The sequence below is a fragment of the Aquarana catesbeiana genome, linkage group LG06 (assembly GCF_042186555.1).
Source record: "Aquarana catesbeiana isolate 2022-GZ linkage group LG06, ASM4218655v1, whole genome shotgun sequence".
Classification (NCBI taxonomy): domain Eukaryota; kingdom Metazoa; phylum Chordata; class Amphibia; order Anura; family Ranidae; genus Aquarana; species Aquarana catesbeiana.
In genome coordinates, this window is record NC_133329.1 from 75,139,516 (window position 1) to 75,161,842 (window position 22,327).

The 22,327-nt window shown below is 43.6% G+C and overlaps 1 protein-coding gene across 1 annotated transcript in view; it reads right to left on the minus strand.

Annotated features, from left to right (window-relative positions):
• Positions 1-7,587: 7,587 nt before the first annotated feature.
• The window catches only part of HMOX2 (heme oxygenase 2), a 28,281-nt gene continuing 13,541 nt past the window's right edge, over positions 7,588-22,327 (minus strand). The window contains exons 4-6 of the mRNA XM_073636224.1: positions 19,350-19,841; positions 17,805-17,925; positions 7,588-15,517 (exon numbers count right to left, since the gene is read on the minus strand). Coding sequence (XP_073492325.1) covers positions 15,390-15,517; positions 17,805-17,925; positions 19,350-19,841 — 741 coding nt within the window. The 3' untranslated portion in view covers positions 7,588-15,389. The remainder of the gene's footprint in view (positions 15,518-17,804; positions 17,926-19,349; positions 19,842-22,327) is intronic.

Sequence of the window (22,327 nt, forward strand, 5' to 3'; positions counted from 1 at the left end):
TGTAAATAGCGCCATTGGGAAATTGGGGAAGCATTTTATCACACCGATCTTGGTGTCATCAGATGCTTTGAGGGCAGAGGAGAGATCTAGGGTCTAATAGACCCCAATTTTTTCAAAAAAGAGTACCTGTCACTACCTATTGCTATCATAGGGGATATTTACATTCCCCGAGATAACAATAAAAATGATTTAAAAAAAAAAAAAATAAAAGGAACAGTTTAAAAATAAGATAAAAAAGCAAAAAAATAATAAAGAAAAAAAAAAAAAAAAAAAAAAAAAAAAGCACCCCTGTCGCCCCCTGCTCTCGCGCTAAGGCAAACGCAAGCGGCGGTCTGTTGTCAAACGTAAACAGCGATTGCACCATGCATGTGAGGTATCGCCACGAAGGTCAGATCGAGGGCAGTGATTTTTGCAGTAGACCTCCTCTGTAAATCTAAAGTGGTAACCTGTAAAGGCTTTTAAAGGCTTTTAAAAATGTATTTATTTTGTTGCCACTGCACGTTTGTGCGCAATTTTAAAGCATGTCATGTTTGGTATCCATGTACTCGGCCTAAGATCATCTTTTTTATTTCATCAAACATTTGGGCAATATAGTGTGTTTTAGTGCATTCAAATTTAAAAAAGTGTGTTTTTTCCCCAAAAAATGTGTTTGAAAAATCGCTGCGCAAATACTGTGTGAAGAAAAAAAATGAAACACCCACCATTTTAATCTGTAGGGCATTTGCTTTAAAAAAATATATAATGTTTGGGGGTTCAAAGTAATTTTTTTGCAAAAAAAAAAAACTTTTTCATGTAAACAATGAGTGTCAGAAAGGGCTTTGTCTTCAAGTGGTTAGAAGAGTGGGTGATGTGTGACATAAGCTTCTAAATGTTGTGCATAAAATGCCAGGACAGTTCAAAACCCCCCCCAAATGACCCCATTTTGGAAAGTAGACACCCCAAGCTATTTGCTGAGAGGCATGTCGAGTCCATGGAATATTTTATATTGCGACACAAGTTGCGGGAAAGAGACAAATTTTTTTTTTTTTTTTTTGCACAAAGTTGTCACTAAATGATATATTGCTCAAACATGCCATGGGAATATGTGAAATTACACCCCAAAATACATTCTGCTGCTTCTCCTGAGTACGGGGATACCACATGTGTGAGACTTTTTGGGAGCCTAGCCGCGTACGGGACCCCGAAAACCAAGCACCGCCTTCAGGCTTTCTAAGGGCGTGAATTTTTGATTTCACTCTTCACTGCCTATCACAGTTTCGGAGGCCATGGAAAGCCCAGGTGGCACAAAACCCCCCCAAATGACCCCATTTTGGAAAGTAGACACCCAAAGCTATTTGCTGAGAGGTATAGTGAGTATTTTGCAGACCTCACTTTTTGTCACAAAGTTTTGAAAATTGAAAAAAGAAAAAAAAAAAGTTTTTTCTTGCCTTTCTTCATTTTCAAAAACAAATGAGAGCTGCAAAATACTCACCATGCCTCTCAGCAAATAGCTTGGGGTGTCTACTTTCCAAAATGGGGTCATTTGGGAGGGTTTTGTGCCACCTGGGCATTCCATGGCCTCCGAAACTGTGATAGGCAGTGAAGAGTGAAATCAAAAATTTTCACCCTTAGAAATCCTGAAGGCGGTGCTTGGTTTTCGGGGTCCCGTACGCGGCTAGGCTCCCAAAAAGTCCCACACATGTGGTATCCCCGTACTCAGGAGAAGCAGCTAAATGTATTTTGGGGTGCAATTCCACATATGCCCATGGCCTGTGTGAGCAATATATCATTTAGTGACAACTTTGTGCAAAAAAAAAAAAAAAAAAAAGTGTCACTTTCCCGCAACTTGTGTCAAAATATAAAATATTCCATGGACTCAATATGCCTCTCAGCAAATAGCTTGGGGTGTCTACTTTCCAAAATGGGGTCATTTGGGGGGGTTTTGTGCCACCTGGGCATTCCATGGCCTCCGAAACTGTGATAGGCAGTGAAGAGTGAAATCAAAAATTTACACCCTTAAAAATCCTGAAGGCGGTGCTTGGTTTTCGGGGCCCCGTACGCGGCTAAGCTCCCAAAAAGTCCCACACATGTGGTATCCCCATACTCAGGAGAAGCAGCTGAATGTATTTTAGGGTGCAATTCCACATAGGCCCATGGCCTGTGTGAGCAATATATCATTTAGTGACAACTTTTTGTAAATATTTTTTTTTTTTTGTCATTATTCAATCACTTGGGACAAAAAAAATAAATATTCAATGGGTTCAACATGCCTCTCAGCAATTTCCTTGGGGTGTCTACTTTCCAAAATGGGGTCATTTGGGGGGGTTTTGTACTGCCCTGCCATTTTAGCACCTCAAGAAATGACATAGGCAGTCATAAACTAAAAGCTGTGTAAATTCCAGAAAATGTACCCTAGTTTGTAGACGCTATAACTTTTGCGCAAACCAATAAATATATGCTTATTGACATTTTTTTTACCAAAGACATGTGGCCGAATACATTTTGGCCTAAATGTATGACTAAAATTGAGTTTATTGGATTTTTTTTATAACAAAAAGTAGAAAATATCATTTTTTTTCAAAATTTTCGGTCTTTTTCCGTTTATAGCGCAAAAAATAAAAACTGCAGAGGTGATCAAATACCATCAAAAGAAAGCTCTATTTGTGGGAAGAAAAGGACTTAAATTTCGTTTGGGCACAGCATTGCATGACCGCGCAATTAGCAGTTAAAGCGACGCAGTGCCAAATTGGAAAAAGACCTCTGGTCCTTAGGCAGCATAATGGTCCGGGGCTCAAGTGGTTAAAATGCATTTTTTCCTAATTTATATAGCTTTTTTCAAAACACTTCAGGGCTTAGGCTGGATTCCCACCTATGCATTTTTAGTGCTTTTTGCATTTTGCACATTTGCACTACAGAACATGTTCCATAGGAAACCATGTTAAATGGACTGCAGTGCAAATCTGCAAAATGCAAAAAGCACTAAAACTGCATAGGTGTGAATCCAGTCTTATTCACACTATTAGCATTGCACTACTTTGCCCAATGCAGTTCCACCTCAAGGAGAAGGCAAATTTCCCAGGCCTTATCCACGTGTTTTTCAGACCAATGTGCAGTGTTGGTGCAAGCATAAAAAACAAAAAAACAAACAAAAAAAAAACAACAAAAAAAGGACATGTTGCAGTGCACTGTGATCTGATATGCTGCTTGTAAGGGCTTGTTTAGATGTGCTGCAAGAACTGCTGCTTCTCTAAACAGCGATCCACACCCAGATCACTGATTGTAACCCTTTAAATGTCGCACTACTGTGCCACAATTGCATGCTTTGTACCTGATTGCGGGGCGGTCCCACAGACTTAAATTAGTCGTGCTGGGCAACATGCTGTTTAATTTTTGCCGCAGCCGTGAAGCACAGCATCACTGCCACTGCATGTATACAACTCTTGAGTGGCTAATGTCACCGTTTAGGCAGATGGTTGGGGGCAATAAAATCACGGCTCAACTGCCTGGTTTTATAATTTCGCCCCTATAGCAACTGTCTGTCTGTTTTTTTTTTTTGTTTGTTTCTCTGCTACTGTGCAATTACTTAGGAATGAAATTCAGATTCAGAACTGTCCAAGAACTTTGCTTTTTAAATATGCAAATATGTTCATTTTCATAGCAGCCAATTTATTGCAGAAAACACATCCAAATAGTAAATACACCTCTGAATTGCGTTTTGAATAAAAGAGGTCAGATAAACAGTCGTGAGCAAAAAGTCTGTCTTCACCAATATTCACATCTGAGTATTCATTTCTGTGCCTTGTGCTGCGTCAAGACGTGTGTGTTTTCTTCTCCTTTTTAGGGCTTCTCCACACCATAGCACACGCGTTAACTCACGCAATAAGGCCTCGCTCATAAAGGCAGCCAAAGGGCCACTAAAAACAGGCTGTTGAGCCATGGCTTTACTGCCCTTCAACTATCCACCTACATATGCAAAAAATTATACCCACACTAATGTTCAACGGGCGGTATCACCGCTACATGCGCCCTATTCAAGTGAACAGGGCTGTACTGCAACTGCCCTGTGACTGCTTGTAATGCACATGGTTGCAAGTGTGGTGTTGCAGACTTTTCAGGGTTAAAAGAAGCGGCATATCACCTGTGGGCTGCCACAAGTGTGAATTAACCCCTAACACACAATCTGCCATGTTTCTTAAATGTGACGGATCGGGGGAAGCCCAATATAAACAGATGTAAGCCTGTTTTTTTTTTTTTTATCTGGCTACCCATAGATCCAACACAGGTCTGCAAAGGTCCGCTGTCAAAATGTGGACACAAACCGAACAGGCACACATTACACAAGGGATTTGCATCCTGTTCTGCTCTGGCTCAGCAGGGGATCTGCTCACACAAGTTTGACGTTTTTCACGTTTGGAATATAAATTATATATTTATAGATGGATGTAGATCATTTATTCTGATTTTTTTTCATATTCTGTATATACAAATTTACTTTTAACACTGGGAGGGGTGAGCACATATACTGCTGTGCTCATAAGTTTACATACCCTGGCAGAATGTATGATTTCTTGGCCATTTTTCAGACAATATGAAATGATAACACAAACATTTTCACTCGTGGTTAGTGTTTGGCTAAAGCCATTTATTATCAGTCAACTGTGTTTACTCTTTTTAAATCATAATGGCAACAGAAACTACCCAAATGACCCTGATCAAAAGTTTACACACCCCAGTTCTTAATAGCGTGTATGGCCCCCTTTAACATCAATGACAGCTTGAATTTTTTTGTGGTAGAGGCTCTTTATCTTCTCAGATGATAAAGCTGCCCATTCCTCTTGGCAAAAAAGCCTCCAGTTCCTGTAAATTCTTGGGCTGTCTTGTATGAACTGCACGTTTGAGATCTCCCCAGAGGGGCTCAATGATATTGAGGTCAGGAGATTGAGATGGCCACTCCAGAACCTTCACTTTTGCTGTAGCCAATGACAGGTTGACTTGGCCCTTTGTTCTGGATCATTGTCATGTTGGAATGTCCAAGTACATCCCATGCGCAGCTTCCTAGCTGATGAATGCAAATGTTCCTCCAGTATTTTTTTATAACATACTGCATTCATCTTGCCAACAATTTTGACCAAATTTCCTGTGCCTTTGCAGCTCACACATCCCCAAAACATCAGTGACCCACCTCCGTACCTTTCATCATAGGCCTTGTTGACTCCTCTCCAAATGTAGCATTTATGGTTGTAGCCAAAAAGCTAAATTGTGTGCTTTATAACTCCAAATGACTTTGTGCCAGAAGGTTTGAGGCTTGTCTCTGTGCGGTTTGGCGTATTGTAAGCGGGATACTTTGTGGCATTTGCATAGTAATGGCTTTCTTCTGGCGACTCGACCATGCAGCCCATCTTTCTTCAAGTGCCTCCTAATTGTGCATCTTGAAACAGCCACACCACATGTTTTCAGAGAGTCCTGTATTTCGCCTGAAGTTATTTGTGGGTTTTTCTTTGCATCCGGAACAATTCTCCTGGCAGTTGTGGCTGAAATTTTAGTTGGTCTACCTGACCGTGGTTTGGTTTCAACAGAACCCCTCATTTTCCACTTCTTGATTAGAGTTTGAACACTGCTGCATTCTCAATTCCTTGGCTATCTTTTTATATCCCTTGCCTCTTTTATACAGTTATACTACCTTTTCCCACAGATCCTTTGGCAATTCTTTTGCTTTCCCCATGACTCAGAATCCCAAAACATCAGTACAGCACTGGATGAAAGAGGCAAGGGTCTGTCAGGAGTCCAGGAACGCATTGACCTTTTATACACACACTAATTACAAGCAAATCACAGATGAGGATGGTTACCTTTAATAGCCATTCAAACCTCTTTATGTCAACAGGCCAAAATCACCAGGTGTAAACTTTTGATCAGGGTCATTTGGGTAGTTTCTGTTGTCATTATGATTTAAAAAGAGTAAACATAGTTGATTGATAATAAATGGCTTCAGCCAAACACTAACCATGAGTGAAATAAATATTTTTGTGTTATCATTCATATTCTCTGAAAAAAGGCCAAGAAATCAAATTCTACCAGGGTATGTAAACTTATGAGCACAACTGTATTTACCCCAGAATCTGCAATCTCCCTACCACAGTTTGCATATTGTGTACAGTGAAGAAATGTAAGAACTTACAGCAGGCTTTACTTGCTGTGTCAGTTTTGGGGAGATTTCCTCTCATTTCTTGTGGGTGAACTCCAATAGGAAGTCAGAAAAATATGAAACATGCCCTGTGCATACTTTGCATTCTGCATTTGAGCCAACGGGTGGTGCTCCCTTTGATGGTTATATTTTGATCTTGTTAAACCTCTGTTGTTTAAAGACCTCAATAGCTCAAGCACAGTGCAGAGCAGCGGCTTAGTAGTAAGTAATCTTGTCTTGCAGCACTGGGGTCCCTGCTTCAAATCCCAACTAGGGGTAATTTGCTCCTCTCTAAATTGGCCCTAGTATGTGAGATAGGGACATTAGATTGCAAGCTCTTAAGGGCAGGAAATATACATTATGTAAAGCACTGGGCAAATGTATACAGAGGATTAAAGGAGAAGTACAGCCAAAGCTCATTTGGCTGTACTCCTCCTGTGGATCACAGGAATGCAGTTCATTGTGCACTCCTGTGACCCATTTTCAGCAGACAGCAGGCTGAAGTCTACTGATGTCACAGAGCCGGTCCAGGCTCTGGAAAGATCGTGAGCATATGGTTGGAATCCGCCCACATGCCTGGACCGGCACCTGGCTCAGCCTTTCAGCGAGCCGCTGAGAGTCTGAGCAGGCTGCTCCCACCCCCTCCACAGCCCAGCGCTCTAGTGAGCATGTGGGAGGGACAGAGCAGAGAGTTGGTGACTGCGTGACAGACAGTCACCAGCTCTCTGCTCATGGAACTATGAGAACCAAGCAATCAGCTGTGTTTGATCGCTCGATTCTCAGTGTTAGAGCCAGCAGGGGAGCAATGCTGCATCCAGTTAGGCAAGTATGATTCTACAAAAAAATAAATAAAAAAAATTCCATACTTCTTTTAAATAGCACAGTGATGCAACATTTCACTTTCAGTACGACAGAGTCTCAAAGCATGCAGCATCTGCTGTGCTGTATCTTTAGCTAGCCCCCAGTGCTCAGAAATATATAAAACAAAAAGTGCACGTGCGTGTGTGCGCATCCGTGCGTGAATGAATATTTTTCATACATATTGCATTTACAGCCTTATTTCCCTTTAGATCAGTGGTTCTCAACCCTGTCCTCAAGTACCCACAACAGGCCATGTATTGGGAATTTCTTAGATAATATAGCTGTCCAAAATACCAAGCCATTGACTTTGATTTAAAGCACCTGAATGGAGAGAACCACAAGTGTTGTCCAAGATGACCTTTCCTTTTGAAAAATACTACTTGCCAGGCTGTCCTACTGACCTGAAGCAAGTAGGCCAATCAGGAATTTTGACTTTTACCCAGTGACACAGCGTACAGAAGCTAGAGGATGTCAGAAAGATAGCATTTTCAGAAATATAAGCAATGGCAACCTGTAGATTACCGTTATTCATACATTGAAACCAAATTAATTAACACCACATCACAGGTTTTAGTCTTTAATTTATTTGGTTATAAACAAAGCAGTCAGGCTGAGATGATGGATGGCATCAACCTTTTCAAATAACCATACCTTATAGTTTTCCTCAATACTTTACATCCTTAATCATCAGAACACCAAAAACCAGGATGTCTTCAAAGAGGCTTTGAAATGTTAAGAATAAATATAAAGGTAACCGTTAAACCTACTAACTTTAATGTATGTAAGGCTAAAATCTATTTTTTTGGCATCATTTCTCACTGTATAGAGATTTCTTAAAGGCTAACTCCATCTTTCTCACCATGTTACACTGGTATTTAGGGTGCAACATGGTGAAAATGGGACCGTTCCCTTATTCCAAACACACCCAGGTCCTGCTGCCACTGTTTCTCTCTTAAACAGCCACGTCATTCATTCACAGAGAGATCTGTGAAAGAATTACAAGCCAAATCAGCCATTATGGCAGATGGACTAGAACACGGGTGCAGTGATCACGGCACGCATAGTCCATCAGCCACTTCCTCTAGCTCTCTAAGGCCCCTTTCACACGAGCGGACAGTATGTCCGTATTTCATCCATCCATTTTCGGATGAAATACGGACATACATGCATCCCTATGGGATAGCGGGTGTCAGCAGATGAACATCCGCTGACACCCGATATCATCCATCCCTGCTATCGTCCGATTCTGCAGACGGAGGAAAATCCTATTTTTCTATCCGTCTGCAGAGCGGTTTGGATGAACACGGACAGACGGTCTGTGTTCATCCGATCCCCCATAGGGGAGAGCGGAGATTTGACAGGGCGGTCCCTGCACAGTGGGCATGGACTGCCCTGTCATCCGCCGGCTCAGTGGCGATCAACAGAGCGATCCCTGCTGAGCAAGCGGATGTTCACGGGGCGGATCATCACAGATCCATCCCATGTGAAAGGGGCCTAATGCCCGGTACACACGATCCGATTATCGGACGAATGATAGTCCGTTTTTTTTTTTTGCATGCTAATCTCACGTTGAATCTGATGAGTTTACTAAAGTCACGAAAATTCCCGTACGACAGCATAAAAATTCGGAAGTGATGTCATGTGTTGTAATGCATTTGTATTGCATTTGCAAACGATAGATGTACTGATTAAACGAAAATCGTACGATCTGGCATCGTAAGAAAAAAATTTCCGTGCACGTTTGATAGAATAATATCGGATGAACTGTCCTGATCGCCTCTCGAAAGCTCTGTACTAACGATCCAATTATTGTACGATCGATTCCAATGCGGCATTTTTCATACGATTTTCGGATCGTGTGTACGGGGCCCTAAGGCAGGCCATATATTTTTTTTTTTTGTGTTCAGCAGGCTGAACAAAAAAGAATAAAGAAAAAGCCAATTCCCCCATCCACACAATCAATGTGGAAGAGGGATTCCTTCCCGCTGAGCTATTGTATTCTGCCGGCTGCGCTTATCATTTGGGGAAAACCTGACAGGCTGGTCGTAAACAGGTCAATCAATTGATCAAATTGTACAACCAATCTGCCCATACATGGATCAAAATTTGGTCAATCCCTGCTGAACTGGCCGAACTTCAATCCATGTATGGCTGGCAAGGCCTTGTTTACAGAAGCAGATGGGAAGTGGTAAAACTACGTGGTTGATTTTAACTGAAGATATGTTCACAGCCATCTGACTACACTGCTGCTACAGCTTGGTGCTATCAGTCTGCAACAGGAAATGCAGTCGCTGGTCGGCTCTCCAGGTAAAAAAAAAAAAAAAAACTCTGAAGCAGGTTGCACTAAAATTGCCTTATGACAATTTAATAGAGTGAGAAATGATGTCAAACATATTGGAAAATAGATGAAGGCTTTATACACACTTTAAATGGTCCTAAAACCTACAGACTGTCAGCAACCATTTTTTTGACCTGACATATTTATATGTTTATCCTACCAAGGAGGTAAAGAACTGCCGTGCAGTTCAGGATGGCGGGCGAAACGTCCACCTTCATCTGTGTTAGCTTCACGTTACAACTTTAAAAAACACTGTAAGAGGCGTATTCACCAATGCTAAAAGTGCCGCGGCGGTGCAAAGTGCAGTTCCTCACAGGAACCAACCAGACTTACCCAGCAGAAATGCTGCCTGTTTGATTACTATGGGTCACTTTACTGCGATCTGTACATTCTAAGTAAGCTCATAGTAAGTGTACAAATCACTTTAATTATCAAGCTGAGCAATCAGGTCAGCTGCTGAATGCACAGAATAAAAAATGAAAGCAAGCAATATTTAAAAAATTAAGGAAAAAAAGCAACAGGTTCCAGCTCCAACAAATGTCTGGCTCTATGGACGGCCGCTAGTTATAGTTCCACCCGCTGATAAAAAGATTGGCTGGCATCCATATAGTCTCTTTGTAGTGCAAGAATTTTTAAGTGGAAGTACACTTTCAAACTAAGTTCATTCATCCTTTTTTGCCTCCTTCCCCTTGAGCCTAGCATAAGCCACCCACCATCTCTCCACAGATGCATAATTATAGCTTCAATTAGACGTGTGTGCTTCCGGGGGTTTACATCCAGCCCTGCAAGTGTTCACTGTCCTGGCTATATTATAATATTTATATATATATATATATATATATATATATATATATATATATATATATATATATATATATATATATATATATATATATATATATATTCATTCCAGCTCTTCTGGGTATGCACCTTATAGCCCCTAATGCCTCGTACACACAATCGGACTTTCCAACAACAAAACCGTGGAATTTTGTCCGATTGGTGTTGGCCCAAACTTGTCTTGCATACACACGGTCACACAATTTTTGGCCAACAATTACGAACGTAGTGACGTATTGGACGTACTACATGTTTTTTCAGCTCTTTAGCGCCACCCTTTGGGCTCCTTCTGCTAATTTCATGTTAGTAGAAGTTTGGTGAGTGTTGATTCACGCTTTTCTTTTCGTGTTTTTCATTTCGTGCTTTTCAGTTCGTTTCTGAACGGTCATTCGTCAACCAGACATGTTGCGGAATGAGAGCAGATAACGTGTTATTTATTATTGGCCTTGGAATTATTGCTTTGTTATTTTTTCAAAACTACGGGATATTGGTGTTTTAATTTGCCCAAATAAAAAAATAAAAAGCATATTAATATTATTCTTGATATCACTAGGAAAAAAAAAGCCTTTGAAAATTCGTTTGCAATAACTCCATCAGTATCACCAGCAAAGCAGCTTCATTATTATCCCATTAAAGAAGAAGAGAATTGTGCGCTGCATTTCGAGATTTCATAATTTTCCACGTCACGAATGTTAATTCTCCATTACGAATGCTAGTTTACAAGACTGACCGCTTCTGCTTCCGAGCATGCATGTTTGTACTTTGGACTTTTTGTCCGACGGACTTGTGTACATGCGATCGGAAAATCCGACAACAGACATTTGTTGGCGGAAAATTTGAAGACATGCTAGCCAACATTTGTTGGCGGAAAGTCCGCCAACAATTGTCCAATGGAGCATACACACGGTCGGATTTTCCACCAACAGCCTGATATTGAACATTTCCTGTTGGAAAATCCGATCGTGTTTTTCCGGGCTTTAGACCTCTATGGGACAGTCACTGAGCATCCCCAGCCTTGGGGGCCGTAATGCAGTCACAGCCAAGACAGTGAAGACTTACGGTGCTGGATGTAAACAAACACCAGAGGCCATGGTTTTTGGACCAAGGTAAGTGTGCATTTGTGGAGGGGAGGGGTGGGTTAGGATAGGTCAGGGGGGCAAAAAGGATAATGCACTTGTTTTAAAGTGCACTCTTCCTATGAAATTTGGACTGATGGATTGGTGTCAGAGAGGAAAACACACTCCCTATGTCAATACAGCCCAGTTCCTCCCACTTTCCTCCTAATACTTTTGTGTCACATATAATTAATTCTCTTTGGGATAATTGCATATATCATTTCTATATGGCTGCATCCTCTTAAAAACACTTGAATAAAAACACCAAGTGACACTAGGCGGATATGTCAGTACAGTGCAATGTAGCCAGAGAGTTCTAGAGTGCATTCCCAAGGCATTCTCTTCCACTTACTCACACAGGCAGGCTATTCAGTGAAATACAGCCCTTGGTCCATTAAAGCCCAACTCCGGGCAAAAAAACCCCCATCTTTCCCATTCAGTGGGTCTGTGCCCACACTGCATGGGTCAACTGATTTTTTTTCCTCTTCTGGGGGATTGGAGAGTGGAGATATACTTACCTGATTTTCTGATCCCCCCAGCACAAGTGTATTCCAGCACCTCTGCTTTCCAGCGGTCTGGAATAGTGGACTGTTCCTGACATCATCAAGCCCAGAGCAGGCTTCATAGAAGAGGAGCAGTCCACTGCTGGACTGTGGGGGAGCGCCGTTTCCAGAGGATTGAAGGATCAGGTGAATATAAGATTTCTCACCCCTAGGCAAAACAATCAGTTGACCTGTGCAGTGCGAGCACAGCCCCACTGTATAGGGAACATTTTTTTTCGATGGAGTTGGGCTCTAAAAGGTAATTCCACCCAAACGGAAAAGTTTAGTTGTAGACAAAATCTGGTGAGCTGAGTTAGTCCTCAAAATCTTATGTCTTGTGAACTCCAACAGGGAGATCTCCCTGCCATAATTTCCCACTTTGTCCCCATCTAGAGATTTGGGTGATCCCACCCGCCAGTGTTCGTTTTGGCTCCTCTTCCCATAGTAAAAAATAAAATTGAAAAAAAATGCATCAGGGATGGTGGGAGCCCCTCAATGAGCAGAGCAGATGTGTAGAACCAGGAAATCACCAATAAGCGTCCCACAGAGAAGAGACTCTCAGGGAGGTTAAAGTGGACAAACCGGCATGAATGAATTCCTGAGAGGTCACAACATACAGCAAAAGGGTAATTTAAAAAGAAAAAAAAGCTCCACCTTTTATCAATAAAAAGCAGTCATTGAGTTCCAGCCAGTGACATTGCCTAGGCTAAGATGTCATCAGTCTGCTGCAGGCACAAGGAAGCATTTCCTCAGTCTCCTCTTTCCAGTAATAAGACTGCAATATTGCAACTTTATAGCAAGTTCCAAGATGAGAGGCTGCAGTAGTGTCAGATATTTGAGAAAACAGTCAAAAACTGCAGACACCAGAGAATACATGATGGCGTCATCCCTTAGCCGCCATCTAAAGCTGTGTATACATGTTTTGTTTTTTTTTTGTTTAGCCAGCAGACTGAACAAAATGATTCCCCCCATATACACAGGCGAGGTGGATAGAGGAATCCTACCTACTGCGACATTGTATTCTGACAGCAGGGACTCTCCTCTAACAGAATAAACTTATCAGCTACAGCCAATTGGCTGCATTTGCTGATCAATGAATGTTTTCCAGAGCGGTCAATTGACTTCTATCAGAAACGGAGGGCCACACACAGATTCAAATTTGGCTGATCGCTGCTGATCCAGCTGAATTTCGATCTGTCTATACCCCCCTTTAGTCTAGGACAGTGATGGCAAACCTTGGCACCCCAGATGTTTTGGAACTACATTTCCCATGATGCTCATGCACTCTGCAGTGTAGTTGAGCATCATGGGAAATGTAGTTCCAAAACATCTGGGGTGCCAAGGTTCACCATCACTGGTCTAGGAAGTAAATGGTAACCTGGGATGATGCCTAAAAAAAATGTGCTCGTCCTTCCAAAAAAAAAAGAAAATGAAGGCATTTTTGGGTGAGTACTGTGATCTTTGTGAGAGGTAATAAATACCTGGAAGTGTTACGGTTACTTAGCATGCTAATTGCTAGGTCTGCTCAACTCCCCAGCCTCTACTGGAAACTAAAACCTCAGTTTTGGGTGGACTTTCCCTTGAACTTAATAATAGAAGTGAGGGCAGAGTTCTTACGGGAGTGCAGCTCTGCTAATATGGACTGGTAGCTGGGAGAAGTACTGCCATAAATGTTCACATATCTGAATTGGATTTTGGATAAATACTCAGAAGCCACGCAGGCTTGAAGCTGCCCAGTGGGATTTAAATACTCAGGGCCCCTAGTTAAAGGATAGATGCCCTGGCATTTCCCTTCCCCAGCATATTATATCCCACCCTGCTCCACGCCAGATGTAAATTTACCTGCAGTCCAACCCCACTGCAACAATGTTATTCCCCCCCATTAAATGCCTTTTTGCATTGGCAGTCCCCATAAACAGCTTGATTTCCTCTTGTTAAGTCAGCAGTTTGAAAGAGAAAAAATTAAATAAATTCCCTAATCTATGCAGCAGTGTGGATAGGGGAATCTTCACTGCTGGTTATTGTACTCAGGTAGCTTCAGCATCCATGGCTACCTGAATACCAGGCCAAATAGTGACAGCACTTGATGCCCTGTTTCCCCGAAAACAAGACCTAGCGTGATTGTCAGTGATGGCTGAAATATAAGCCCTACCCCCCAAACAAGCCCTAGTTAAAGTCCTTGTAGGTCTTATTTTTAGGGTAGGGCTTATTTTCGGGGAAACAGGGTAGGGCTTATTTGGGGGGTAGGGCTTATATTGCAGCCATCACTGACAATCACGCTAGGCCTTATTTTCGGGGAAACAGGGTAGGATTCAGTCACTGCTTGATTAATGATTTTTTTTTTCTACCCAGCTTTTTAAATCTACTTGTCATGCTAGGTGGTGTTTGCAGAGCCACCTAATTCAAGCCATCTGAGGGGGATCTATGGCCATCAAGCTATAACGGGAGGTCTCCGACAGCTGGAGACTGTCCCATACAAATCTATAGGAATGAACTGCAAGGCTGCACTTTTTTTCGCCAGAGAATAACATAGTGGGAGGCCACAGCCAAGAGATTCAGGTAAGCATACATCTGGGTTGGAGGAGGCGGGAAGTTACCTAAGGTCAGCAGGGCAAAAAGGATAAGTGCACTTTCTGTGAAAGTGAACTTATCTTTAAAGCAGTGGAAGTTTCCTTTCCTAGGGAATCTCTTCATTGCTTTTATTATAAGCAGATAAGCATCATGTAAGGTACGGTAACCCAACCAGAACTCAGCTTGTATTCACATTTGCAGAGCTGAAATCTGACTGGCTGCTGTCAATACCTGTAGATATTTGCTCTTTAGACCTCGCTTTTAAATGGTCAATCCCCTTCCAGTAGAAATGTCAGTTTTTGCTGGCTTGAAGCTCGCTGGCGTTTTACATCACCTGAGATAAGATCTCTGTATCAAGAGTTCCCATCTGCACCCAGCTACTGCAGTCACTTTTAAGAGGACTCACTCTTATTTTGCTTCAAGAAGGCTGTGGGCAGTGGGCGGAGTTGGGAACTCCAGTAGAGATCTTTTCCTCATGAGGCCTGAGAGATATTAGAGATCCAGGGGCGATTCAAGCCACCGGCAATATTTGAAATACCAGTTTGGGGTGGACTTGTCCTTAAACACAAAGCTTCTCTTTACTCTGTAGCCAGACTAAAATAATGGCCCTCGACTGCTAAAGATACTCTCCCATTTCTGGCATGAAAGGGAGATTTGTAATTTTATATACTTGGAGCCCTTTGGCTTTAGCGGTTTTGCTATGGCAGTCTAGAAAATAGGCAGAATGAGGGCCTGGTAACAGCAGTGTGTGCTTGGTGAAGCAGCGGGTGGGATAGGAGGTTGAACCCAGCTCTGCTGGATGTACTCTCCTTAGGGGAACTAAAGGATTATGGGAATGTTAGGCATAGGGTTGGACAGTATACTCTACACCACATCCGTGTCATCCAGCCACCTCTGTTGCTGAACAGACATAATGTCCCAGTTTTGTTAGAAGCCCATAAGGTGTCATCCGGCTGGCATCACATCCAGTACCAAGCGATGGTGGCAGCGATGGCAGCAGCAAAGGCAGCTAAAAGGGCTTTGACTTCAGGGCGACTTGCGAGGGCCAGTGCAGAATGAAATGGACAACCTGAAATTCCGGTGGCTGCTGCAGGAGAGAGAGGGAGACAGACACAGAGGTGTATGCGTCAATGCAATAGAAATACAGTAGATCTAAACTTTAACTGGATTATATGTAGTTAGCTAGATGTACTGGTTTACCAAACTGCCATTTTTTTCCCCCATTAAATTCTGTTTTCACACCTTCCCCATCTCAGTGATGCTGATCTCCTCCAGTCTATTTCAGTCACTTCCTGTCTACATGCACTCACTCCAGCCTCAGCTGCACATCACTGCTCTGAACCGGCTTCCTGATAGTGACAACAATAAACCATGTCTATGCAATGTGTGCTGGCATGGTCTCAAGTCTCCACCAGAGTTGTGTGCAAAAAGGTTCCAATGCAAAAGCACAAATGGAAGAGTTGTCTCCCCATAAAAGGAAGTGCCCAAACAAGGACCTTTATGGCAGGTTCACCAGATATTCTTTTCTGCAGATAGAAAACATCTTGTGAAATGTTATGAACTTGTTAATAGGGGTGTTGAATATAATTGCAGCATCGATATTCAGACGTTTGCGATTCTGCATCGATGTTGAGAGTCAGCCGAATTGATCTCTGATGATGTAATTTGTTACTCCATGCGGTGCTCTGCCTCTCCAAAAGAAACACAGAGGCAGAGCCTGCCTGGTGGATAAAGCCCCGCCCCCCCGCCCATGGAGATGGACACTGAAGCAGAAAGTGAGCTGATGAGAAGAGAGGCAGAGACCCACTGAGCATGGAGGAGGGGAAATCGACTGACAGAGCTGGTGAGCGCTAGAGTCACTGATCCCATCCCACCCCCACCCCTCTGCCCCTGATCCCACTGCCCCTGATCCCATCCCACCCTCACCACCACCCCTCTGCCCCTGATCCCATCATCCCATCCCTCTGCCCCTGATCCCATCCATCCCACCCTCACCACCATCCCTCTGCCCCGATCCCATCATCCCACTGCCCCTGATCCCATCCCACCCTCACCACCACCCCTCTGCCCCTGATCTCATCATCCTATCCCATCCCACCCCCACCCCTCTGCCCCTGATCCCACCCATCCCACCCTCACCACCATCCCCCTGCCCCTGATCCCATCATCCTATCCCATCCCACCCCTACGCCCCTGATCCCATCCATCCCACCCTCACCACCATCCCACTGCCCCTGATCCCATCATCCCACTGCCCCTGATCCCATCCCACCCTCACCACCACCCCTCTGCCCCTGATCCCATCATCCCATCCCTCTGCCCCTGATCCCATCCATCCCACCCTCACCACCATCCCTCTGCCCCGATCCCATCATCCCACTGCCCCTGATCCCATCCCACCCTCACCACCACCCCTCTGCCCCTGATCTCATCATCCTATCCCATCCCACCCCCACCCCTCTGCCCCTGATCCCACCCATCCCACCCTCACCACCATCCCCCTGCCCCTGATCCCATCATCCTATCCCATCCCACCCCTACGCCCCTGATCCCATCCATCCCACCCTCACCACCATCCCACTGCCCCTGATCCCATCCCACCCTCACCACCATCCCTCTGCCCCTGATCCCATCCCCCTGCCCCTGATCCCATCCACCCCACAGCCCCTGATCCCATCCTCACCACAATCCCTCTGCCACTGATCCCATCATCCCCCTGCCACCGATCCCATCCATTCCACCATCCCTCTGCCACCGATCCCATCCCACCATCCCTCTGTCACTGATCCTATCCACCCCACCAACTGGCATCCGATCAGCGCTGGTAGCCAATGGCTGGGGTCGATCTCCCCGTCAGAACACAATAGCACAGCAGGGGAGATCACTGTACTAACATTGCTTGTGTTAGTACAGCAGCCTGTCAGTTTTTTTTCCCTTGAGGGAGGGTGAAGGAAAGAAAGCAAGCTTATAGTGTGTACCCTTGCTTTAGGCAGGCCATAGATGATGCAATATCCGTCCTACAACCGTGGGTTGCAGGAAAGAAAATCAGTCGATTCCCCCATCAACACAGTCAGTGTTGATCGGGAATCCGTCCCGCAGGGCTATTGTGTTGCCCTTGTTAGGAGGTCCCTGTCAGGAGAACGCAGTGATTATTGCTGTACCCAAGTTGATCGATGGATTGACTTGGGTATAATCAGCCTGCCCATACATGGCTCAAATCTTGGCCGGTCCCTGCTGAACCAACCAAGATTTGAACCATCTATGGCTGGCTTTAGTGACTATAAAGTCCTCCTGGGAAGCGCACCGGTGTGCTGGTGACATCCCTGCAGAGGTGGAAGTGGTGGCATTTAAAAGAATATTCTCACAAAGCTCACCTTCTTTAGCAGCATAATAGGGGCACTTGCGGAGATCTCCCTTCCCGTCATGCAATGGGAGACCAGCACCCTGAGGCTCATCGGGAATTGTAGCTCCTATTTTATCCAGCTCATCAAACACCTGAGGATACAAGCACAGGAAAGGAGGGAGTAGAAGGTTAATTAACGCATATCCACAAAACACAACCTTCCAACTTTAGAAGGGGAAGCAGAACAGAAACAGAGCCAGGCCCAGAGATATAGTCTGAGAGAAGAACCGTTGTCGTCTACTACTTCTTTTCATTCAGTTTTTATCCTCCTATTTTACAAGACAAAAGCTGTTTAGGCCTTTATATATTAGTATTTTTTTTGGTCACACAAGAATTAGCGCTCAGCGTTCTCTTTCCTAACTTAACCTTTCCACTGCCAGAGCTGTTTTTGCACACATTGGGGTTTGATTTACTAAAGACTAATAGACTCTGCACTTTGCAATGTGCAGTTGCATTCTGCAAGTGTAGTTGCTCCAGAGTTTTGTAAATAAGGTAAAGCTTCACTTTGCAAATCACATGCAAGGAAAAAAAAAACAAAAAAAAAAAACAAAAAAAACAAAACAGCATTTTTGCTTGCACATGATTGGATGATGGAAGTCAGCAGAGCTTCTGCTCATTTACTAAGCCCTGGATCAACTACACTTGCAGAGTGCAACAGTGCACAGTCGATTTGCCTTTAGTAAATTAACCCCAGTGTGTGTTATCAGCTTAAGCTGATAACACACACTGTCTATTGTTGTGATTTAGATGAGGAGCAGATCACATTTTATGGCAAATTACTGCAGAAAAACAGTTAATTCTGGGGTTCACATACTTTTTCTTACCAGTCTAGTTACCTCCTGAATGGGCAAAGTGACAGATTACCTTTGGCCATGCACACATGGACTTCGGCTTGTGTAACAACAGTGAGTAAACTAAGAAGAGTGTATTTAAACGTTAAGCAACTTTTTATTTTTTGGCCATTATAGTAATCTTCAGCTCTAATTTGTGAATGTTTCCATGGATCTTAAGGGTCGGTTCACACTGGGGCGACTTGGGATCCGACTTGTACGCCCTCAAGTCGCCCCAAGTCGCCCCAAGTCGCTTTGTATTTAGATTAACATGGTAGGCAATGGGAGCGTCTTAATTGACACTACTGAAGTCGCTCCGACTTCAGAAAAGGTTCCTGTACTACTTCTATCCGACTTGTAGGCGACTTGTACCCATTCAACTCAATGTAAGTCGCCTGCAAGTCGGATCTCTCTGTAAAGTCAAGCGACTTTGCAGAGAAAACCCCTCCCTCCCCCCCTCCCTCCCAGAGAGGTGATTGGCCACAGGCAAAGTCGCCTGTCATGGAGGCGACTTCAAGTCGCCTCGTAATTTGCCGAAGTCGCGCTGAAGTCGCGCTAAAGTCGCGCTGAAGCCGCGTTGAAGTCGCGGTACAAAGTCGCGCTAAAGTCGTGTTGCCCATGTGTGAACCGACCCTAAGTGTGTACAATGCCTTAAAAGGTGACAGAGTTAAATATACAGCACTCACCTCCATATTGAACCGGAAGGCACGGTTAGCCTCCTCTACGATCCTCCCTTTGGTCTCACTGTCCAGGTCCAGTGTGTTCATTCTGGCCCTATACAGCTGCTTGAACTGCTGGGCGTTAGTGATATTATCAAACATGTAGAACTGGACACCCTGCCCCTCACTGGGGAGGTGCAGGGCTCTCTGAGCCACTTTCTTCAAGATCTGGCCTCCTGACAGGTCCCCCATGTAGCGGGTGTAGGCATGAGCCACCAGCAGCTCTGGCTGGTGAAGACCCAGATGGTGGATCCGCTCCACGTAGGCTTTGGTAGCATCTGAGCACTGGATGGCCTCCTCCCAGTCTTCTCCATAAAAATAGAGAAGATCCTTCTTCAGAGCCTCAGCCCTGTGAAGCTCCTGTGGGAAATATAGCGGGGTGATGGCTGGGTGCTCTTTATTCTGGTCCAGCTCCTCCTCCAGAGCAGAGTATGTATAGAAGAGCGCAGTGGTGGCCAGCTGTGTATGAGAGAAACACCTTTTAGATCTTTCTTTTCCAAAAAAATTAAGCAGAAGAGTACACAGGTAAGTGATTTCTGGGACAGTTATGACAAGAAGCGGATTATAATAGTTGTAATTAAACAAGGTTACAATTCAAGATACCCCTTTGGTTTTAAATCAACTAAAGTAAAAACCACCAAGACATTTAAAAAAAACTCCACAAAGAAAAAAGGTAAAAGCCCAAGATAATGCTTACATTTACCTCCAGTTGCTCATTTCTAAATCAAGAGCTTTGAAAACGTTGATCCTACCTGTCGCCTTTAAATGTTCCCCCCAATACCCTGAGTGGCAGCCAAACTTAACATTTTCCATCAGCTCTGTCCCCTGCAGCATAATCTTTGCAGTAAAAAGTCCAAGTCATATTTAGCTTTTATGGCACATGACGTTGTTCGGCCCATTTATTCCTATTACTGGCCCAGCCACCCAGAACACTTCAACTCCAGCAATAGGCTTGGGACACGTCCGATACAATCTGCAAAGGCTGTACAGCAGTGCGCAAGGCAAGACAACGAGGATCTCCAAAGGGGAGGGAGAGGCTGCCTATTGATGGGGTAGGAGATTTTCATGATAACTCCACCAAAAGTTGTTCTTTAACCACTTAGCAACCATCCTATAGAGGTTTTACTGAGGGCGGCCGCTGTGCGCAGGATCACATATATACAGTATACACATGATCTTGCACTTCCGGGTAAGGGCGCAAATGGGCGCCACCAGCAGCTCACTCCCTCTGATTACACACAGTGGGAGCCAGTCAGCGGGTACCGTGGACCCGATGTCCCTCGGCACCCGTTGATCATCAGCCACAGTAACAGAACTGCAGGCTGGCAATGTAAACAAGGCAGATGGGAAGACAAGGATTCTGTGTCTCTGCAGAGCAGGCAACAAAGGAAAATCACCACTCCAGGTGAGAATCTTCAGGCACAATGGGGTGAAGGAAGAAATTGGCTGCACACCGACATGATTGAAGTCCATTTATTGAACGTTCCATGCAAACAATGACACACACCACGGTTGCAGTAGCCGGAACAGAGTTGCGAAACTAGTCCACCTCTGTCCAGGCTACTGCAACCGTGGTGTGTGTCATTGTTTGTATGGAACATTCAATAAATGGACTTCACTCATGTCGGTGTGCAGCCAATTTCTTCCCTCATCTCTGCAGAGCAGGGACAAGGATCCATGCCTTCCCCTAGTACAAGCACTTCCCACACTAATAAAAAGAGGCTAGGCATACAGTTAAACCTTTGATTACCCCTGATGTTAACCCCTTCCCAGCCAGTGTCATTAGTGCAATGAACAGTGCATATTTTTAGCACTGATCACTGCATTTGTGTAACTGGTACCCACAAAGTTCCAGTTAGTGTCTGATTGACTGCCGCAATATCGCAGGACCACTATAAGTCTGATCTCTGCCATTACTAGTAAAAAAAATATAAAATAGATAAATATCCCATAGTTTGTAGATTCTATGACTTTTGTGCAAACCAATCAATATACGCTTACTGGGATTTTTTTTTTACCGAAAACCATGTAGCAGAATACATATGGACCTAAATTTACGAAGAAATTTGATTTTTTTTTTTCTTTTTAATGGATATGATTTAGAGCAGAAAGTAAAAATTTTTTTTGTTTTTTTTTCAAAATGGTTGGATTTTTTTTTTTATAGAGCAAAAAACAAACGCAGAGGTGATCAAATACCACCAAAAGAAAACTATTTGTGGGAAAAAATGTTATTTGTGTACAGTGTTGCACGGCCGGGCAATTGTCATTTAAAGTAATGCAGTGCCGTATCGCAAAAAATGGCGTGGTTAGGAGGACACTGGACATCCTATACACCTCCAAGAAAACTTAATGGAAGTACACAACTTATGTAGTACAGTACATCCTGTTCTTCTGCCGCTCCCTCCCTCCCTCCTCAGACTTGCTAGTAAAAGCTGTGTAAATACAAGCAGATGTAATAGCTGCTGCCAAAAAAAACAAACCTTTTGTCCTATTCAGACAGGAGACATACATAGGGAGATAGAAAGCATCATTGTTACTTTTGTATTTATTCTGTTTCAATCATCTACAAATCAAAAAAGGGACAAGCTTCCATTTGCATATACAACATGATCAAAAAAATATTTATTTTTTTTCTTCTAAAATAAAAGGTGTTCCTATTTAATCCTTTACTAACCCTACGTTTACCCTAAGCAGCCCTCTTTAACTTCTTATTCCCCTTAAAATGGTATTAAAGTCAAATGTTTTCCTAAATCAAATAAAAACAAAATAAGCATTTTAATTTTCTTTTTTTCTCTTTGGAGTTTCCATGTTCAACTGTCCCCTGGCTGCACAAGCTACTATATTCCTGTTCTCTTTGTGCCACTGGGATCTATGGAATTCTATGAGACGATCTACAACCTGCACAATCCTTCCTTGTACTACAGCTCCAAGTTCAGCTGTTCAGA